The sequence below is a fragment of the Crassostrea angulata genome, chromosome 10 (genome assembly GCF_025612915.1).
Source record: "Crassostrea angulata isolate pt1a10 chromosome 10, ASM2561291v2, whole genome shotgun sequence".
Classification (NCBI taxonomy): domain Eukaryota; kingdom Metazoa; phylum Mollusca; class Bivalvia; order Ostreida; family Ostreidae; genus Magallana; species Magallana angulata.
The window spans coordinates 54096545-54113829 of NC_069120.1; the positions used below are offsets into that span (position 1 = coordinate 54096545).

A 17285-nucleotide genomic window follows, 5' to 3' on the forward strand; every position below is an offset into this window, starting at 1 on the left:
ACATTAGAAAAATTATAGTATTTAGATATATCACTTAGAGAAAAGTAGAAAAGAGTTATTTCCCTTTGTAATTATTGAATTATGTCCAATATAAGGATGAAAAACGCTTATTAAATATCTCCAAGTAAACAATGATTTGAGTTTTTGATGTGCACCTATAATAACATAGAAATTACAAATCTACTTGCAAGAATTTTAATGAATTCATGGTTTATGTAAAATGTATGACGTCACAGGAGGGTGGATTTACTTTAAAGGCCATGTTACCTAATATTTGGAAAGTGCTTCTTTGTTCATCCTAACTATGTACTCTATTTGGCTGCTTTTATTTTTTTAGATAATCACTGCCAGACCTTTTCACACTTCGGTCGGCAAGACCTCTAAATAATACCAGAATTGTCGATCAAAAGGATTTTGGTAGAGGCTTCCTTGCTCATTGCAATCATGCGATTTTCCTCTTAAAATTCCCAGGAGTATGGTAAAAGATCATCAGTTCAACCCCCATGCTTGCGGCTCATCAGGAGGGGTGAATGATGAATTTCACAATACATGTATTGATTTTTCTTCTGCTTTAATACAACACGCTAAATTTTGTCAAAGTCTGCTTTGTAGTTCATGGTTTCAAATTTTTACGGGAATCGGACATGGATAACCATTGGTCACTTGGGTGACCTACAATGTATAATTGCACAACAATCAACATCATTAAACATACAATCTAAAGATAAAACAAATGCAATATGAAATTCACAGTTTTAAGTCACGTGTATCAGACACTAACAAATACTAACAAATACTGATCGGTATATGATAAAGCTGTGGTACCCAGCCCGTTATCGCTCTTTATCGTTCAGTGATCGTTGACCGATGCACCAAACCGCCATCTTCTTATTCTACATGTAAAGGTACACGATTAAACGTGATCATTATTCCCAGTGCAAGAAATATAACACCAATGACAATGTACGGGGTGAATCTCACGGCCCTCATGGAGATGAATTCCGTGGACAGATTATACCTCGGTTTGGGACTTCTGACGTCATTAGCTTCACTGCTTGCGTGTGTGACGCTGTTCTTTGTCGTCTGCTGTATTCCCGCCATCAGAAACAAAGCGCGTTATATCGTTCTGTTCATTGTGATTGCTAACGCTGGAGCCAGCATTGGCACTGTAGTGTCGGTTATCGTCAAAGTGGGCTACCCTGTGGTGTCGTGGCGCTCACATCCGGCCTGTGAGTCGGCCGCTGCCCTGACCGTCTTATTCCGGATCAGTGGGTATCTGTGGACAGTCACGTTGGCCCTCTTCTTGTGTCTGGAGGCCTGGAAGAAAACCTTGAATTTCACTTCCTCTTTGATCCTATGGCCCGCTCACTGCATCTGTTGGGGGTTTCCGGGTAAGTCTATGATGTCTTTCTTCATATATGACATGCTGTTGAATTCTATATAATAAGAAATTCAGTAAACATAGTAACTCATATGATTGGTTAAATTTTTGGCTAAACCAAATTTTGAAAGATATTTTTACATTTTTATTCAATTACGGTAGTGTAACTCTAACAAATTGAACTGGCAAAGAACAGTTATTTTATTGAATTACTAGTAAACATTGCCTCTGTTGGAAGAAAATTCGCAAGTTAGCATCCTATAAAATACAGTTGTTTGCAATTCTGGTTTCGTTACACATAATGGTATATTAATGTTTCCATCAATTTTGGCCTCGCTGCATATGTTTGTTTCCGTTTTTAGTTTCGTTAAATACAAGGGTACCAGATCTTGTTTCAATAAGCCTACATATACATGTATACATCAGTACATATTATGTAATGGTCACAGACCCTATTTCCTAACTTGTAGTGGCAATCATGCTGACGCTGGTAGCACTGGACGTCCTGGGGTCAGACATCGGCAAACGACCCGGACACGTGCGCCCACCTTGGTGTTTCGTGGACCGTCAGATTGCAGACTACAACACATTCGCAATTTTGGCGGGAATGGGATGGCGCATGGCGGCCATCATTTTGTGTTCCATTTCATATCTTTTTTTACAGTATCAAGCGCTTAAAAAGGCAAGTAGCGAAAACCTACAGTACTAGAGACTAGAGAGTATACATTGTAAGATTACAGTACTAGAGAGTATACATTGTAAGATTACAGTACTAGAGAGTATACATTGTAAGATTACAGTACTAGAGAGTATATACATTGTAAGATTACAGTACTAGAGAGTATATACATTGTAAGATTACAGTACTAGAGAGTATACATTGTAAGATTCGTTCCATGTTACTTTTTTCCACACTGCTTTGAACAACAATATCATTATTGTATCGCGATCTTGATTCATTACCCAAGAACAATACCATGGTCCATAACTTTTGATATCAACACCGTTCTGCCCCCCCCCCCCCCCCCCCTCCCCTTAAAAAAACTTCAGGAGTGCGGCATTGCAGTTGCAGTGTTCGAAAAAGGCGATAATAAATTCCTCATTAAGAAAAAAACTGAACTTGTGTATAGAATTGCTCTGAGGACATGGTTATTTTGTTTGATTAATTAATTACGGGAGGAAATTAAGTCTACATTTTACATATCTTTCAGCCAAAAACGAAGCAGCCTGAAAGGCGACAGGAAGGGGAAGAGCACAAGAAGCCCTCTGTAAACCCCAACCGTAAATTGCGCCATCTGCTGGTCGTCTTTGTCCTGCTAAACATCTGGGGTGCATGGCATTTTCTGATCTCCTACTATCGCCCGGATGTTGACGTAATGGTAGCAATAGAGGTGAGGAGGAAAAGTTTCTTACAGAACGATTAAAAAAAATAAAAATAAAAAATAACAGAGAAAAGAAAGACCAAGAAATTAATATAAATGGAAAGAGTGAAAAATTAAAAAAAATATTTGTAAAAACAGAGACACAAATAATGATTGTTATTTATGTCTCTGGTAAAAATAAGTATTTTTTTTGGGGGGGGAGGTTATTTGAAAGTCTCTTTTTCAATTGGTAAATTATTAAAAATCTTCGCGAGTTTTCTCCTTGAAGATGAAATGTTGGTATAGCAGGTATTTAAAATAATGAAAATTCTCCTCATGTTCAAGGTGATTTGTGACAATCTGCAAGGATTCATCAACACCGGGTTCTTTTTCATGTTCTTCGCTGAAGTACGACGCGCAATGAAGGAGTTCTGCTGCAAGCCTTTCTATAAACGTTGCTGCAAACGTCTCCGTGACGCCAATGTGTCACTTCCGGTAGAAATGGAACAGCTGAGAGAGGAGAGTGGGGACCACACCCACCTACTGGAGGGTGAGGAAGACCAGGTTCACTTCACACAGGAACCTGGTCACCCAGACAGCTAGAATCTCAACCTGTCAATCAGGACAGTGTCAGTCTTTGTCAGCCGACAGTGCAGATAGTCTGGTCACCGCTAAAAACGTCGACCTTTCTTTGTGTTTTCATTGCCATCATCAATTAACATAAATGTCATCCTTCACTGAGCATAAAAACAAGAACTCTAATAGAAATTTTATTGCTCATGATGTTTCATATTTTTGATGGTAAAAAAAATTATTTAAAATACACAATGTCATCACAATTTTGCAAAAACAAATAAAATGTATTCATTGTCATTTTCAGGCAATAACATTACAAAGTTGTCACAATTTTTTCTGTAAGAGTTTATCTGAATACAAAAGAGCTTTCAAAAACTCTCTCAAAATGTCAAATATAAATGGCACAATTAAATAATCAACCTCACATTCACACAGCTGCACACTTTATTCGTGAGATCATGGTTACCTGTACCAAGGATTCAAATACCAGACATTAATAATATCACAGTAAACGACAGACAGTCTACCCGCGGTTACATATCACTGCTGGGGAAAGTTACCTCACTTTCCTAAAGACTCACAACGATAGAAGTGTTTTCCTTCAGACCTACCAGGATCCATCTAAAGATGTCTGCATCATTTTCCGTGTTAGTTCTAATTTATGGTAGAATCTTAGGACGTCCGGATTAGCGAGCACACAGGAGCGGTCAAAGTCCAGAATACGGAGTCCCTCAAGACTCTTGGCACGGGAGAGGGCGACATATGTCTGACCTGCCTCGAACACCCGCGACAGGGACATCTCCACACAGTCCAACGTCATCCCCTAGTAATACAAAACAGAAGTATTGACTGTACACCGAGTGTGTAGTGAAAAACTACTTGTATTTCCCTCTAAAACTAGTAAACTTTTGATATATATGGTTAATTTGCTGATTTATCTTCAAAGGTACATGCAGACAAGATAAAAATACTTCTTTAAGAGTCAAACATACATTTTTGTACATTTAGAATACATATCAGTAAGGCAACATCAGTGCATGCTGAAGAGCAATGGAACATGTACATGTAATTGTTGTGTTGACATTACCTGAGATTTGTGGATGGATATTGCCCAGGCCAGTTTGAGTGGGACCTGTTTCCTGTTGATGAAGACTGCCCCCGACACCTTGAACGTCCACCGGACAGGGCGGATGACCTCCTCCTCCCCACGCACAAACTTCACCAGAGGGTAGTCTATAAGAGGAATCTACTTGTGTTTGTTCCACTTCACAAATTATTATATGAAAAATGGCAAGACTTTATCAGAACTTCTGATTATCAGTTCTTATTTAATAGATATTTACAGTAAATGATTAACATATTTATCTTAATAATCCTCTTCTTTTTATTCAAAATAATATATACATTACCAATAAAGTCATGGAGGATATTCTATCAAAAATGCTGTTTGTAACCAAATTGAAGTGAACCACAAGTTGATAACAGTCTAATACTTTACACTTCTACCACCCCTCGTACCCAATACCCTGAGTATTAACATACAATATAGCACCCATTCTTTGAGTCTCGTACACTGTACCTTGATTCTTCTTGTCGAATCCCACCACCCCACGGGCTCCATTCACTAGACCTCTCTGGACATCTAAATTCTTGGCCAACATTACCTACAAGGAAAAACAGACTGAGATAAAAAAGGGCAGCCAAATACTAGTACTTCCTTCATAAGTCTCAGTCGGTCGCCATTCAAACTGTTCTTTTATGGAGAAATAGCGCTACTGAATTGACTTACATGTACATAGGCAACATAACAGATGAAGTTTTACCTGAGCTCCTACTTTAAGGACAACTTTCTTAGGAACAGGGGAGAGAACTTCCAGTTGATCCTTGTAAGCTTCTTCTCCATCAACTGCCACAAATGTCCTCTCCTCTCCTACAAGTGTGTACATACAAATACTGTAAACGTGGACATTTTGACGATGTGTTAATTTTGACTATGTTGGCGATTTTTATTTTCTCGTTAAAATTTCCACTCGCCAAACTTCACATCATATATATAGCGTATTAATACCAGAGTTTTTTATCGGCATTATCCCGTTAGGACTAGATCAAAGTTAATGATTCATTTATGTAAATAGCTATAAAAACACGTAATTAGCATTGTAAAATCTAAACAAGCATGTTTTAAATGCAATTATCACTCAATCGTCACAACATTCTATAATAACTTTGTGTGCGTAATTATCATGCCGTGTTTGACCTACTTTGTTACCTCAGGCAATATCGTATAGTGAATAAAAACAAAATACAAAGAACAATTTTATTCCATCAAATCTGTACAGACTTTTTTTTCAATCAAAGTTAAATTTTATTAATACCTACGCTTGTAAAAGAGTTCACAAGAAAGTCGCAATCCTTGCTGATAACATCATCAACTTTCTGCACCCATTTTGCATGAAGCGGTTTAATTGTCGACGTTCTCATGTCTATGTCAACTAAGCCGCTGTTTTCCCCCGGCTTTTGATTTTGTACTTTCTGGCGAACTTTCTCAGAGTACCAGTTTTGAAATTTGGTTTTGAGACGTTCTTTGTATTTCTTATTAACTGTTTGGTCTAGCAGTACTCTAGCCTTAGAATACAATTTAATCAAAGAAAGATAACTTTAACCCTGGCATTATAAGAAATCAAAGAGAGATAACACTAGTCTTACTCTTATTCAAAAATTCGTCAAAATTAAAACTCGCCAATTGTCTCTTACTAAAAAATCGTCAAATTTTGAACTCGTCATTATAACCATGTTTACAGTATATGGTACTAAGTTAACTCATTTCAGTGAAAACAAGGATTGTACCCTGATTCAGTAACATTCTTTTCAACTGTGAATGCACACAAACTGTCCAAGTGTGTATATCTGACTATATCATAAATAAATTATAAAAACAAATTTGTATGATATATTTTTTAAGGTAAGTACTTTTCTATGTATTTTGCTACTGAGAGAGATTTCATCACAAATACATATCAACTTCTTTTCTTTTAAAGAAATACCGATAGTTTTGTGTGAATAGTACTTTCTTGATACTACAATACATAATCAGATACGTATTTGTTTAAAGTAAATCTAAGGATTTTAGAAAGCAGAGATTTAAAATGCTTTTATGAATTTGAAATTCATACTGATTTATTGCATAAAAGAAGTAACTACCCTTGTATATGTAAATTACTACTGTACAGTCTGTAGTTTTTGACTTGTACTGTACCTTGCAGTTTTCCTAGATGATACTGGTTGATCTTATTTACATCCTCTTTATGAGTACACAGTCTGGTTGCTAGGATACCATTCTTCTGAATTTCATGGTGTACTGTCTGTCTCAGAATCTGATGGGTTTCTTCACTGCATCTATAGTAAATTCAAATAAATGGCAACTAGGAGTCTAGGACATCTGACCTTATTACATGTATATTTCAAAATAACCCAGAACAACCTATAATTATCCCTTACAAACTTCATATTGAGATATAAAACACTCAAAACTTTCTGCTTTAACTTAAATGATATCACTGGTGTAAAAAAACCAACCAATATTATATCTCTTACTTTCCAAGACGAATGTTCTGTAAAATGTTGATAAATGACAAATCGTTCTGACGACGCACTTCCTTTAGCTCCATATTGACTTGTACACATCTTGACCAGGACTTTGCCTACACATAGAGATTCATAAAAATAATGAACTAAAATCTAAAAAAATATGCAGTTTCGCAGTGAGAAATATTCTTAAAAACTCTCATTTAGAGCACAGTGTTTTTTTGAAAATTTCTTATAAGAAATTGAATCAGTCTGACACAAAAATGTACGGTATAAACTTTAATTAATTTCCATAGAGATTGTATGCCTAGGAACAGTTTGATAATGAGAGATGGATATAATGATACCATACCTGAAAGCAGAATGTTTTCTTGTCTGTTCCCTTGGTAACTGGGGGAAGCTGTAGAAAGTCTCCACAGATGATCAGCTGGATTCCTCCAAATGGGTTGTCGTTCTTCCTCACAACCCTGTGGTAGAATGGTATACAAATCACTGTATGGCTATACTTATAACACATTATAACATAATTAGACAGAGACTTCAAAAACCCACAGTGTTTATCCATATTTAGACCAATAGATGTTATCTTTACCACTGTACTGGTATATAAATACACTGAGGTGTACCGGTATATACGCATATGATATTAAAGGTACCAGTATTCTCTTAACCTCTAGAGTCAAAATTGTTATCTCAAATAAGATGGGACCAAGAATATTTATTTAGATATCTGAATTAAATTAAGTCAGTGTATAGTTTGGTCCACAAGAGAACAGATGTTTGGACTTCAATTTCACTTCGACATATCAATTCCATTATAGATCATCATATCAATGTATGACTATGAGATATCAAAGTTCAACTGTCTGTATATCAATTCATCAAAATTCAAATACCTGAGACCACTTTAGCTTTCAATTAAATTGCAGTGTTAAAATTAATTAAAAAAAAGTTAACTCTAGCATGTTTACCTTGCCACGGTCTCCAGTTTGTCAAAGAAAGCTCCACTGACCATTGAGATCTCATCGATGACAAGATGGTGACATTTCCTCCACTGCTGAGCTATCTGAGGCCTTGAGGCCAGTTGTACACACTGCTCCAATGGGGCAGAACCAGAACCAATACCTACAAAGGGATAAGCTGAAGGTCTAGAAAACTGGCAAAAAAGAAATTTTAATCACTCTTACAGTTACTGCTTCATAAGAAATACAAATGCATTTCATTCATCATACCCGCAAAGGCGTGCAATGTGGTTCCTCCAATATGGCATGCTGCCACTCCTGTGCTGGCAGTGGCATATGTGTGCTGGGGTGGGAGGGAACCTATTAAAAATAAAGAATGTAGAATCAATCATAGAAGATTTTAGATGGATTAGTAATTCCATTTGATAGATCTAATGAAAACAAATGTCTGTTTGTACCTATTATTCTCCTCATTAAAAAGGATTTCCCTGTTCCTGCACTTCCTGTGAAAAACACATTCTTCCCTTTAAGAACAGCATCTAGAATTGTACTCTGTTCCTTGCTAAGTTTGACAGGCAGAGCGATGGATGATGGATTCAGACTGCTACACATCAGCTTACTGCGCTGGACGGGACGATTCTCCTTGTCATCATCATCTCGTTTTCTCTTTCCAGTCCCCTTTCCCTTTGGTGTAAACATGTCAGGTTTTGATTCTAATTCCTTGGCCCTTGCCTCATGGACGGTTTTAAGATCTTTGATAGTTAGAGGACTGATTTCTTCAAATGATTTTGGTACATCTGATAGCAGTTTCTTTCTCTCAGATATAAAACCTTTCAGACGTCCACATTCAAACTTAGTGCTCAACAGCTTTAAGAAGTAAATCAGCTTGTCTGGAGGAGAATTGCTTATCAAAAGATTCATATTTCTATCAGGAATTTTAATAGTAGACTTTCCGTCTTTAGCAAACTTTTTATGGATTGTTAAATCCCTTAGTGCAAAATTCATTGCTTTTTTCTGAAGTTCAACCTTCAACACAACATCTCGGAATTCATTGCGCCCAACGGAGATATAGATATTTTTGTGAACACTAGATTTCTGAACATCTCCAGCTTTCGACAATTCCTCAACAGTGAGGGTACACTGTAGTCTCTCCATGACCAATCGACAGATCGATGTCGTTTCTTGTGGAAATAATGTACAAATTCAATAAAATAAAATCATATCACAAACATTATTCTAAGAGTCAAAAATATAATTTCAGAAAACATAAAATTACCTGTTACGCGTTCTGCATTCAAACTAAACAGCAGTTCTGCATCAATGCTAATGTGTGGCACTTGTTTGACTTGACTATCATTTCTCTCAAATTCAAAATGTTTTCAAAATGACGTAATTTCCGGATGAACCATTTCGTCAAATTGTACAAAAAATATTCGTGTCGTTTGTTTTTTAAGTATTTTGTATCGTCGGACCAATTTTAAAAAGTAATGAAACGTTTTTGGATTTATTTATTTGAGGCCAAGTTTTTTCATATCGTTTAAATTAATTTTTGTATCGATTTTCATCAAATACGAAAATGAAAGTAGATAGATGTGAAAGTAAGAAGTTGTATACTCTAGAAATTGATCATTTGATGTTTGTATGGAGGATATATTATCATGATTATCATGCAAACATTTGAAACGTATTGATCAAATCACCTTTTAGGTAGGGATATTAATGTTGTTTGTTTTAATATACGGACACTACGAGCTAACAATGAAAGCATGACCTCATTTGGATGGAAGAGAAAACTTGGAGGTAAGGTGTCAAAGACATTGTCAAAGAACTTCGAAAACAACAGCAAGGATAACCATGACAACCTGGAGGAGGTTGATTGGCTGACCTTGGCTCCAAAGAGGAAATTGATTTGTTTGGAGGATGGTCGGGCCAAGAGTGAGCGACTGAAGCAGGAGGGGGGTGTGCTGGCAGAGTCTGAGAGGTAGGATAATTAAAATTAATTACATTATAGACTCCCAATAGGCTTTTGTTTTCTCTTGGACTCGCCGAGCCATCTATGAGATTGATCAACCCAATATATTTCTGTAATCAGTCATTGTAACAAACCTAATAAGTAATAGTATGATAAACGTAGTCTCTCCCTATCAAAATCAGTGTAAAAATAATTATCTGTGTACCAATACCATTGATTTTACATTAAGGGAAACAGATTTTTGATAAGATGGATATCAAGAGTTAAGATTATTGCGAGTTTATTGTAATATACTGATATTTAAAGAAATCAAGTAAAGTATCATTTTCCCCAATATTAAATTGTATAGGTATTGGGAAGCCATATCTAAGTGGGAAGAAGCTCTAGCCCTGACCCCAGAGGATGAAACCCTGCACGAAATGAGAGCCCAGGTTTGCAAAGCAAAGCAGTTTAACATAAAATGAGACTTATTGGATATTTCATATAGTAATTCAATTTAACTTGTAATACATGACTTGTTACAGAGTTACCTGCTCCTGAATGAGGTGTACCCTGCAGTTCAAGCAGCAGCTAAGTGTACAGAGGTCAACCCACTGTGGTGGGTAGGTCACCAGACCCTGGGCCGAGCTCAGCTGGGACTGGGCGATGTTGCTATGGTAGGTATGAAAAAGTCATGTATGATCTTTAAAGGATGGGAGGCATCAAATTTTTTAGAGGCCAGGTATTTTAGAGGGAGTTGAAATTTTTACCTTTATCAACCTCAGAGAGCAATTTGACAATGGATACATCTTTTTTTTAGTCTTCTATGGAGTGTGTGAACACACATACATGTATCTACAGTATTCCCTGTACCGGTACTTTGTTTTGTAGGCTGTGAAAAGCTTCTCTCGTGCTGTTCATCTTTACCCTGTGGACGAGGAGCTATGGAAAGAGGATCTACTGTGGGCCAAATCCCTTCTGGACCAGCATCACACGATGCTGGGGGAACAGGAGGCCGAGAGGTCCTGCTGTACATTGACCGAGGTCACTGATACCCCTGCCAGACTTACTGCAATATGTGCCTCCCCCCACAACCCAGATGGAGGGAGTGATTCACAGGATTCTGCAGACAATTGTGATCCATCAAACACAATGAATGAAAACAGTGTTCATGTGAAAGGGACTGGAAAATGTGAAGAAATAGATGACACCAGTGACGGGGGTGGTCCTAAAAAAAACCCAGGTGTTACATGTACAAACACCCACACAGACAGCTTCCGGGGCTCAGAGGATGCGAGAGAGACCAAGAGAATCCCCATAAATTATATCAGAATGAGGCAGTGGGCTTCTGACAGGGTACAAAAATAAATTGTTACTCTTTTTAATTGTTTTTTGTCTTACTGGTACAATGTACTATTAATTTCACCGCCTGAATTACCATGAGTCAGTTTCCTATTAACAAACAACAACATTGTACATCCAAAAGAAATTTATTCAAAACTGATAAACTATCCAGATTCGGTATTGAGCACACGAATTCAGACACAATGAAAAAAAAAATGACACAAATTTAATCTGTCATACAAAGGTTGACGATGCATTCAACAGTTCAATGTCTATGTAAAGAGAGAGAAAAATGTTGTTCCTGTAAAATTCATAAAAATTTCATTCAATGAATATGTGTAGAGTATATTGCACTACTTTACAAAGACTAGCATAAAAATTGATACAGGCATACAACTGAGTCGTAAAGAGAACAATTCGTAGAGAAGGTATGTATAAAAATAGTTTTGCTATTAAAAGAGTATGCGAGTCAGTAAATGTAGACCGGTACATAGATAAATAATGCTCAGTTTGACATCCAAACAACACACAAGTAGAATCAATAAATAACGCTATACTTCACGCTTCCTGTTCAGTCATAAAAAACCAACAGATCTATTGACAGTGACGCTAGCACACAGGAACGAAACACAAGATCTTTTCATCAGTGGCTATATCTTACTTCCTCATTGGATGGCAACATTTTTTCCAAACAATGAACACTAGTGATATTTCTACTGATACATATATTCATTATTACTACAGACTAGTCTTACTACTGAAAAGACTGATGTACAATGACCCTATCAAACACTCTGGAGTTGATTGAATTCATGATAGCTCCATTTTCATGGAACTTATGGGTATCCTCACATAACACCCCCCCCCCCCCCCCCATGAATTTACATCTTCTGGCAATAAATTATAAAACTATTTTTTTCCCTTTTTCTTTGCATGAATTCATAAATAACCAGGTAGAATGGAGGTAATCCTCTAAATCCAGGAAATGTAAGCCCCACAAATTTTAAATGATTCCACAGCACCTGGTGCAGTGTGATTTAGATTTATATGAAATAGTACATGATCTTTTCTAAATGTTGTACAACTACATGTACCAGCATTAGCAATATTAATACTGATGTTAAATACTAGAGTAGCATGTGCATACATGATACAATGGTAGCATCTATAAATGAAGTTGTTATAGAAAGATATGTTATTACATGTATACAAATTTTCATAAAGAAGAAATTTTCTTTGCTTGCTAGTTTAACAGATTTAGACAGTATTAAATGGAGCATATCTTATTCCCTTTTTATTTGTTTTTCAAGCAAAATTTTTCTAGGGGTGCTAGTCCAAATTTTTTTAAAATATAAATGGCCACTGATTCTAAAGTCACTGAATGTGTCAAAGAAGTCCCACATCTAAACAATACACCCGGTCTTCGTAACTGCCTACTGCCTAGGTGAGTTATAGTGCCAGGTGGTACACTATCCCAGCCCCACCCATTGTCCCCACCTGGCACCATCCTCTCTGTATGTGTCCCTGGACAACTCCTGTGACAGTTGATAAAGTCCTACTCCTGTGACAGTTGATAAGATCCTACACCTACACTGTACATAAACTCTTGGATAAATACAGACATACAGTCAAAAGCAAAGGAGATCTCGGAAAGGGGAGAAATGTTTCCTCTACTTCACAACACGGGGTTCTCGTCCTTCTGCCTCGGCCAATCCTTCAGTCATTCTTTTTGTCCTCCCGAGATTTTGCTGCTGGAATGTCGGCGTCTTTCTCTTCCTTTTTGGGCTCTGTGGCGACTGCTCGCCGCATGGCGTCCCACATTCCTCCCATAAATACTGCACAGAACAAGTTCTCAAATGGAGCGAAGGGGTCGTGGATACCAAGCAGAAGGGCAGAGAGTTTGAAGTACACAAAGAAAATGACCACACCGAAGTAGACCAGGGCGTGGGGGGCTGTGATGTAGTTCATCTTCTCCATCAGGAACACCAGCGAGGCTAGGAAACAGGCCTTAGTGACACTGAAAACAAAAGTAACATCAACTCAATACTCACATACCACAGTATAATTGAATTAAGCCCAGTGTCAAAGTAGTGTGCACTAAAGTTTACCCTTAGAACAGCAGACTGAGACATTTTTGATTGATGATAAAAAAGACTTACAAAGAGGGTTGCAAGACTTCGTTGGTTCCGGGAATCCACAAACCACGCACCAAGCGCTCAAACGTCTTCATCAAACCACTTCCAGCTCCTGTTCAGATCAAATATCAAATTTTGAAATCATTCATCATCAGTCAATATCACAGTTGTAATTATTTCAAAGACAGCAAGTTAAGAGAGTCTTCAAATCTAGCATACAGTAAAACAAACCTTGGTTGAAAATGATATGTTTTAGTGACATCTAAACTATTTATTACAATATGAGAAATCTTCACTTTTACTTTGGCTACCGTAAAATCTTACCTTTGATTGTTCCGATGAATAGGATAATTAAAACTGAGTTGGGGTAGATCTTGGCCGTGTACACCACCCCATGGTACACTTTGTGTGCCCGCTGAACTTCCTTCAGACCCGCAATGGCCAGTTTACAAGGTAAAAATTTCACCATCTTATACACAATATCAAAAGGAGAATAAAACACCAAGTACCTGCAAAAACAAAAAAAGGTGTTAATAACTGGTAAAATTTCAGGATTTTAAGCATAAGCAAAATTTTGCTCATATCAAACTTGCATTCAATTAATTAAAATATTTGGATCAACTTTAAAAGAATAAGTCTTTTATCTGAAATTCTTAGTTTTAAAATTGGAAATGATCAATGATTTTTGGCATTGGAAACAGTGACCACCTACATTGGAACTCATCATCTCCTGCCAGAGAAGTCAGATTTTGTCACATTAGACTTTCTACCCTTATTATAAAACATTAAAAAAAAAGACCTAGAATGGAAAGGATTCCATCAATAAACACACCAGGAACTGGATATATGTGGCTGATAGAATAATCAAATACTATTTGTTGTAAATAAGAATTTGTTAGTGAAAAGCTGTATACCAAACTCACCATACAACAGAGGCCGTCAGCAGTGCTTTGTGGTCTTTGAATGGGGTAAGAATCGGCTCCCCCAGTAAAAAGTTGGCTATTAAACTTCCGGCGAAACAAAGCAGCATGGATGACACCCAGCAGGAGAGAGGGTGCTTCCTGGAAAACACTGTTCCTCCTATAACCAAACAAAGAAACGTATCAATTTATAAAATTTTGGTGAAAAAAGCAAGCAGTCATAAGTGATAAAACACACTTGTGAAAGTTACAGTGGCTATTGTCAAAGCAGCATTTAAGGTACCTCACTACACCTGGACTTATACTTTTTAAGACACTACGTCACAAGATGGCGATTTAAATGTTTTGTTAAACTGTTTATATCCTTCGAAAAGGTTGTATATCGTCGTAGGTCGTAGTACATGTACTGTAGCATAATATTGATATACTTCAGAATTAATAATTAGATTTGAATATACTCAAATTAACAAGTGCAAACATTCTTTATCTAATCTTTGGAATGATAGAAGAACCCATAGGCCATTGGAATAAGCATATGTTTTCTCTCTTTTTTTCCACCAGAAATTATCTAATCCTAACACTTTTACTGTGTGTAAATCTCTAGAATTCCCCAGCCACGCAATAATCAGTACTAATATAAAACACATGGTATAAACATAATAATAGCATCACATCTGGTCAGGATATTGACGAAATTCCTCATAGTATAACATAATCTTAACCTTTCCGAAGCTTGAGTCAAACACAAGATAAAGATATAAAATGTCAGGACACAGTGCGTGAGAAAATTAAGGACATGCATAGAGAAGAAAATAACACATTTGATCTACTTTTACATACTTGATTAAAAACTCCATTAAATTACTTGTCATTAAAACAATCCAAAATGACATAATGCCTCGCTACTGTAATTGTAAACGAAGCCCGGGCAGTAAATAGCCATATATGGCAGTGCTGGGTGACCTTACCAGAGGAGTTCGCTGGTACATCATCCCTTGCAGCGACACACATTAAAGTGTAGTGGGCAATGTCGAAATACGGATACATCTTTAACTTCGTCACCTTCGTGGCGATATCAAGAAACGTCTGTGGATCCATTTTTCTCGTTAATTAATTCAACCGCTACCTCAGCGGTTCTCGAAAAAAGAAGACCGGAAGTTCGAAATGGAAACGCGGAGGGAAGTTAACTCGTACGAAAAGTCAGTTCAATAAATTATTCTCGCATTTGCCTGTTCTGTAGGAACATCTACACAAAATTGAAAAATATGTTTGAAATAAATCTTGCGAAAATTATATCTCATATATATGTGTGAGTTTAAATCTGTACAGATATAGGCAGTTTAATCAGTCATTGATTCCCCGCATCATTTTAATCCTGAACACACTGTGCAGTGTAAAGAAGGTCTTGAATTAAATTTTTACAAGTTGAAAATGTCTTTATTTTTCATTTCAATTTTTTACATACTCCCAAAATGTTTGGGGTGCGTTGGCACGCACTAAGCATCGGAAGGGGGAAAGGGCAACTCCATGATAATTCAAATTTTTATAGGCCTATGTCAATTTATAATTAGTTGCTGCTAGAAACACCCCCCCCCCCCCCCCTCCGATGCTACGTGCGGGCCATCGGATACGATTTGGCTATTTCTTTTAGCTAACGTATTGATAAACATTAACAGTTATTTAGTTATTTTAACTTACATTTTACAATCAATTTGTTAAAAGAAAGACTGATGTAAATATTTAAAAAAAACATGCTTTCTTTAGTGATTCATGGGGTTATGAAGGTAGTGATCATTGCCAAAAAAATTACAAAACCCGCTAACGTTTTCTGCATGTCGCCATCTTCATATCCCACATGCATCACAAAAGAAAGCATTTTATTTTTAAATATCTTCGAAAAACGACGCAGTTCTTAATACAATAGGTCGAACCTTTCCTACCTACACACGATTTAAGCTCAAAATTTTAAAATTCTATTTCAGTTTAGTAAACTGAAATAGAATAGAATGAAACTGATTTTACCATGCTTAAATATCTAGCATGGATAATATTGGTATATTAACCATGCTTCATCAAAATTTGAAAGTCAAATGTAAACAGAGCTTGAGTCTTGTTATTGTTTACGCTAGTGTTTTATTAGTATGAGTTTCAACTGAATGTTGTTAAATTTTTTGCTGATAATATTGTTCATGAACACATAGCATCGGTTTATCTTGTTTGCAAAGAGTCATTTAGTCAAAGAAATGATAGTTCCTTTACTTTATATTATTTGTAAACAAACATAAGACTCGAGCTTTGTTTACATTATAATGTTTTCTTTCCTCTGTATCTCGCTTGCAACATGATTTCTAACATTACATTTTTGGTCAATCATTTAAAATGCACAAGTAATGCATTTTAAACATAAAAAATAGTAATAAAGTTTTGATCTCAAATCGTGTCTAGGTCATGACACTAGGCATGCATAAGCCCTCCCCCCTAAAAACTAAAAACGAATTAATTAAAATTTGAACCCGCAAAGATAACCCTGACGTTTTTTTTCGGTGGAGTTGTCATGTTGTAAATTAATTTTAAATTTACCGGGTGGCAGTAAATACAAAAATTACAACATGACAGAGTTGTAGACGGCTATATTAAAATTTTTGCAGCTAGGACTCAGAGGAAGATGGCGAGAAAATAAGCGTAGATTAGACATGCATTTATTACAAGGATTAAAAGATTTAGTTTGAATCATTTAAATTGCTGTACATGTATTCATAGATTAATTCAATTTTACATGTGAATTATAGATAGAAAGATTTCTTTGGTATTATTTTACCATACATATAAACATACATATAGTGTACATTCTATGTTTCAATATTAAATGGTTATAATTTCATAAACAAGGTGTTTGAAAAACATAAATATGACACCAGGATAACCTATGAAAGTTCGAAAGCTTGTTTCCAACGTTACTTTTATTATTTAGTTTAGTTTTTACAATATACATGTATAAAATTTGTACAAAATACAGGCACTGTGTTAACAATACCATAAACAGTGATATAAACGAATCCTGAGTACGATA

At 36.3% G+C, this 17285-nt stretch overlaps 4 protein-coding genes across 4 annotated transcripts; 2 read left to right on the plus strand and 2 right to left on the minus strand.

The window, feature by feature from the left end:
- The first annotated feature begins 818 nt into the window (after positions 1-818).
- Positions 819-3349, plus strand: LOC128165692 (G-protein coupled receptor 157-like). The gene is made up of 4 exons (XM_052830470.1): positions 819-1391; positions 1852-2063; positions 2593-2772; positions 3088-3349. Exons 1-4 carry the CDS (start codon positions 956-958, stop codon positions 3343-3345), a joined length of 1086 nt encoding a protein of 361 aa, XP_052686430.1. The 5' UTR covers positions 819-955; the 3' UTR covers positions 3346-3349.
- Positions 3350-3496: 147 nt separating this feature from the next.
- LOC128165691 (ATP-dependent DNA helicase PIF1-like) lies at positions 3497-9306 on the minus strand. The gene is made up of 11 exons (XM_052830469.1): positions 9142-9306; positions 8324-9046; positions 8136-8225; positions 7875-8028; positions 7256-7370; positions 6913-7019; positions 6575-6714; positions 5142-5248; positions 4898-4982; positions 4406-4551; positions 3497-4141 (listed from the first exon to the last, which is right to left on the minus strand). Exons 2-11 carry the CDS (start codon positions 9018-9020, stop codon positions 3926-3928), a joined length of 1857 nt encoding a protein of 618 aa, XP_052686429.1. The 5' UTR covers positions 9021-9046; positions 9142-9306; the 3' UTR covers positions 3497-3925.
- Positions 9307-9475: 169 nt separating this feature from the next.
- On the plus strand, positions 9476-11201 carry LOC128165693 (tetratricopeptide repeat protein 33-like). The gene is made up of 4 exons (XM_052830472.1): positions 9476-9846; positions 10187-10268; positions 10362-10493; positions 10708-11201. Exons 1-4 carry the CDS (start codon positions 9632-9634, stop codon positions 11182-11184), a joined length of 906 nt encoding a protein of 301 aa, XP_052686432.1. The 5' UTR covers positions 9476-9631; the 3' UTR covers positions 11185-11201.
- An 86-nt stretch (positions 11202-11287) lies between these two features.
- LOC128165694 (trimeric intracellular cation channel type 1B.1-like) lies at positions 11288-15392 on the minus strand. Its single transcript, XM_052830473.1, has 5 exons — positions 15184-15392; positions 14219-14375; positions 13620-13804; positions 13320-13407; positions 11288-13177 (listed from the first exon to the last, which is right to left on the minus strand). Exons 1-5 carry the CDS (start codon positions 15311-15313, stop codon positions 12877-12879), a joined length of 861 nt encoding a protein of 286 aa, XP_052686433.1. The 5' UTR covers positions 15314-15392; the 3' UTR covers positions 11288-12876.
- Positions 15393-17285: the final 1893 nt, after the last annotated feature.

Excerpts from the sequence above, each read along its gene's own strand:
- LOC128165693 (XM_052830472.1), top strand. The coding sequence starts at position 9,632 with ATGACCTCATTTGGATGGAAGAGAAAACTTGGAGGTAAGGTGTCAAAG. Across the intron at positions 9,847-10,186 it reads GTGCTGGCAGAGTCTGAGAG|GTATTGGGAAGCCATATCTA; the intron begins GTAGGATAATTA and ends TAAATTGTATAG. Across the intron at positions 10,269-10,361 it reads TGCACGAAATGAGAGCCCAG|AGTTACCTGCTCCTGAATGA; the intron begins GTTTGCAAAGCA and ends GACTTGTTACAG.
- LOC128165694 (XM_052830473.1), bottom strand. The coding sequence starts at position 15,313 with ATGGATCCACAGACGTTTCTTGATATCGCCACGAAGGTGACGAAGTTA. Across the intron at positions 14,376-15,183 it reads TGTACCAGCGAACTCCTCTG|GAGGAACAGTGTTTTCCAGG; the intron begins GTAAGGTCACCC and ends GTTTGGTTATAG. Across the intron at positions 13,178-13,319 it reads GAAGTCTTGCAACCCTCTTT|TGTCACTAAGGCCTGTTTCC; the intron begins GTAAGTCTTTTT and ends TTTTGTTTTCAG.
- LOC128165691 (XM_052830469.1), bottom strand. The coding sequence starts at position 9,020 with ATGGAGAGACTACAGTGTACCCTCACTGTTGAGGAATTGTCGAAAGCT. Across the intron at positions 8,029-8,135 it reads CACATTGCACGCCTTTGCGG|GTATTGGTTCTGGTTCTGCC; the intron begins GTATGATGAATG and ends ATCCCTTTGTAG. Across the intron at positions 4,552-4,897 it reads ATTCGACAAGAAGAATCAAG|ACTACCCTCTGGTGAAGTTT; the intron begins GTACAGTGTACG and ends TTCCTCTTATAG.
- LOC128165692 (XM_052830470.1), top strand. The coding sequence starts at position 956 with ATGACAATGTACGGGGTGAATCTCACGGCCCTCATGGAGATGAATTCC. Across the intron at positions 1,392-1,851 it reads CATCTGTTGGGGGTTTCCGG|TGGCAATCATGCTGACGCTG; the intron begins GTAAGTCTATGA and ends CCTAACTTGTAG. Across the intron at positions 2,064-2,592 it reads AGTATCAAGCGCTTAAAAAG|CCAAAAACGAAGCAGCCTGA; the intron begins GCAAGTAGCGAA and ends CATATCTTTCAG.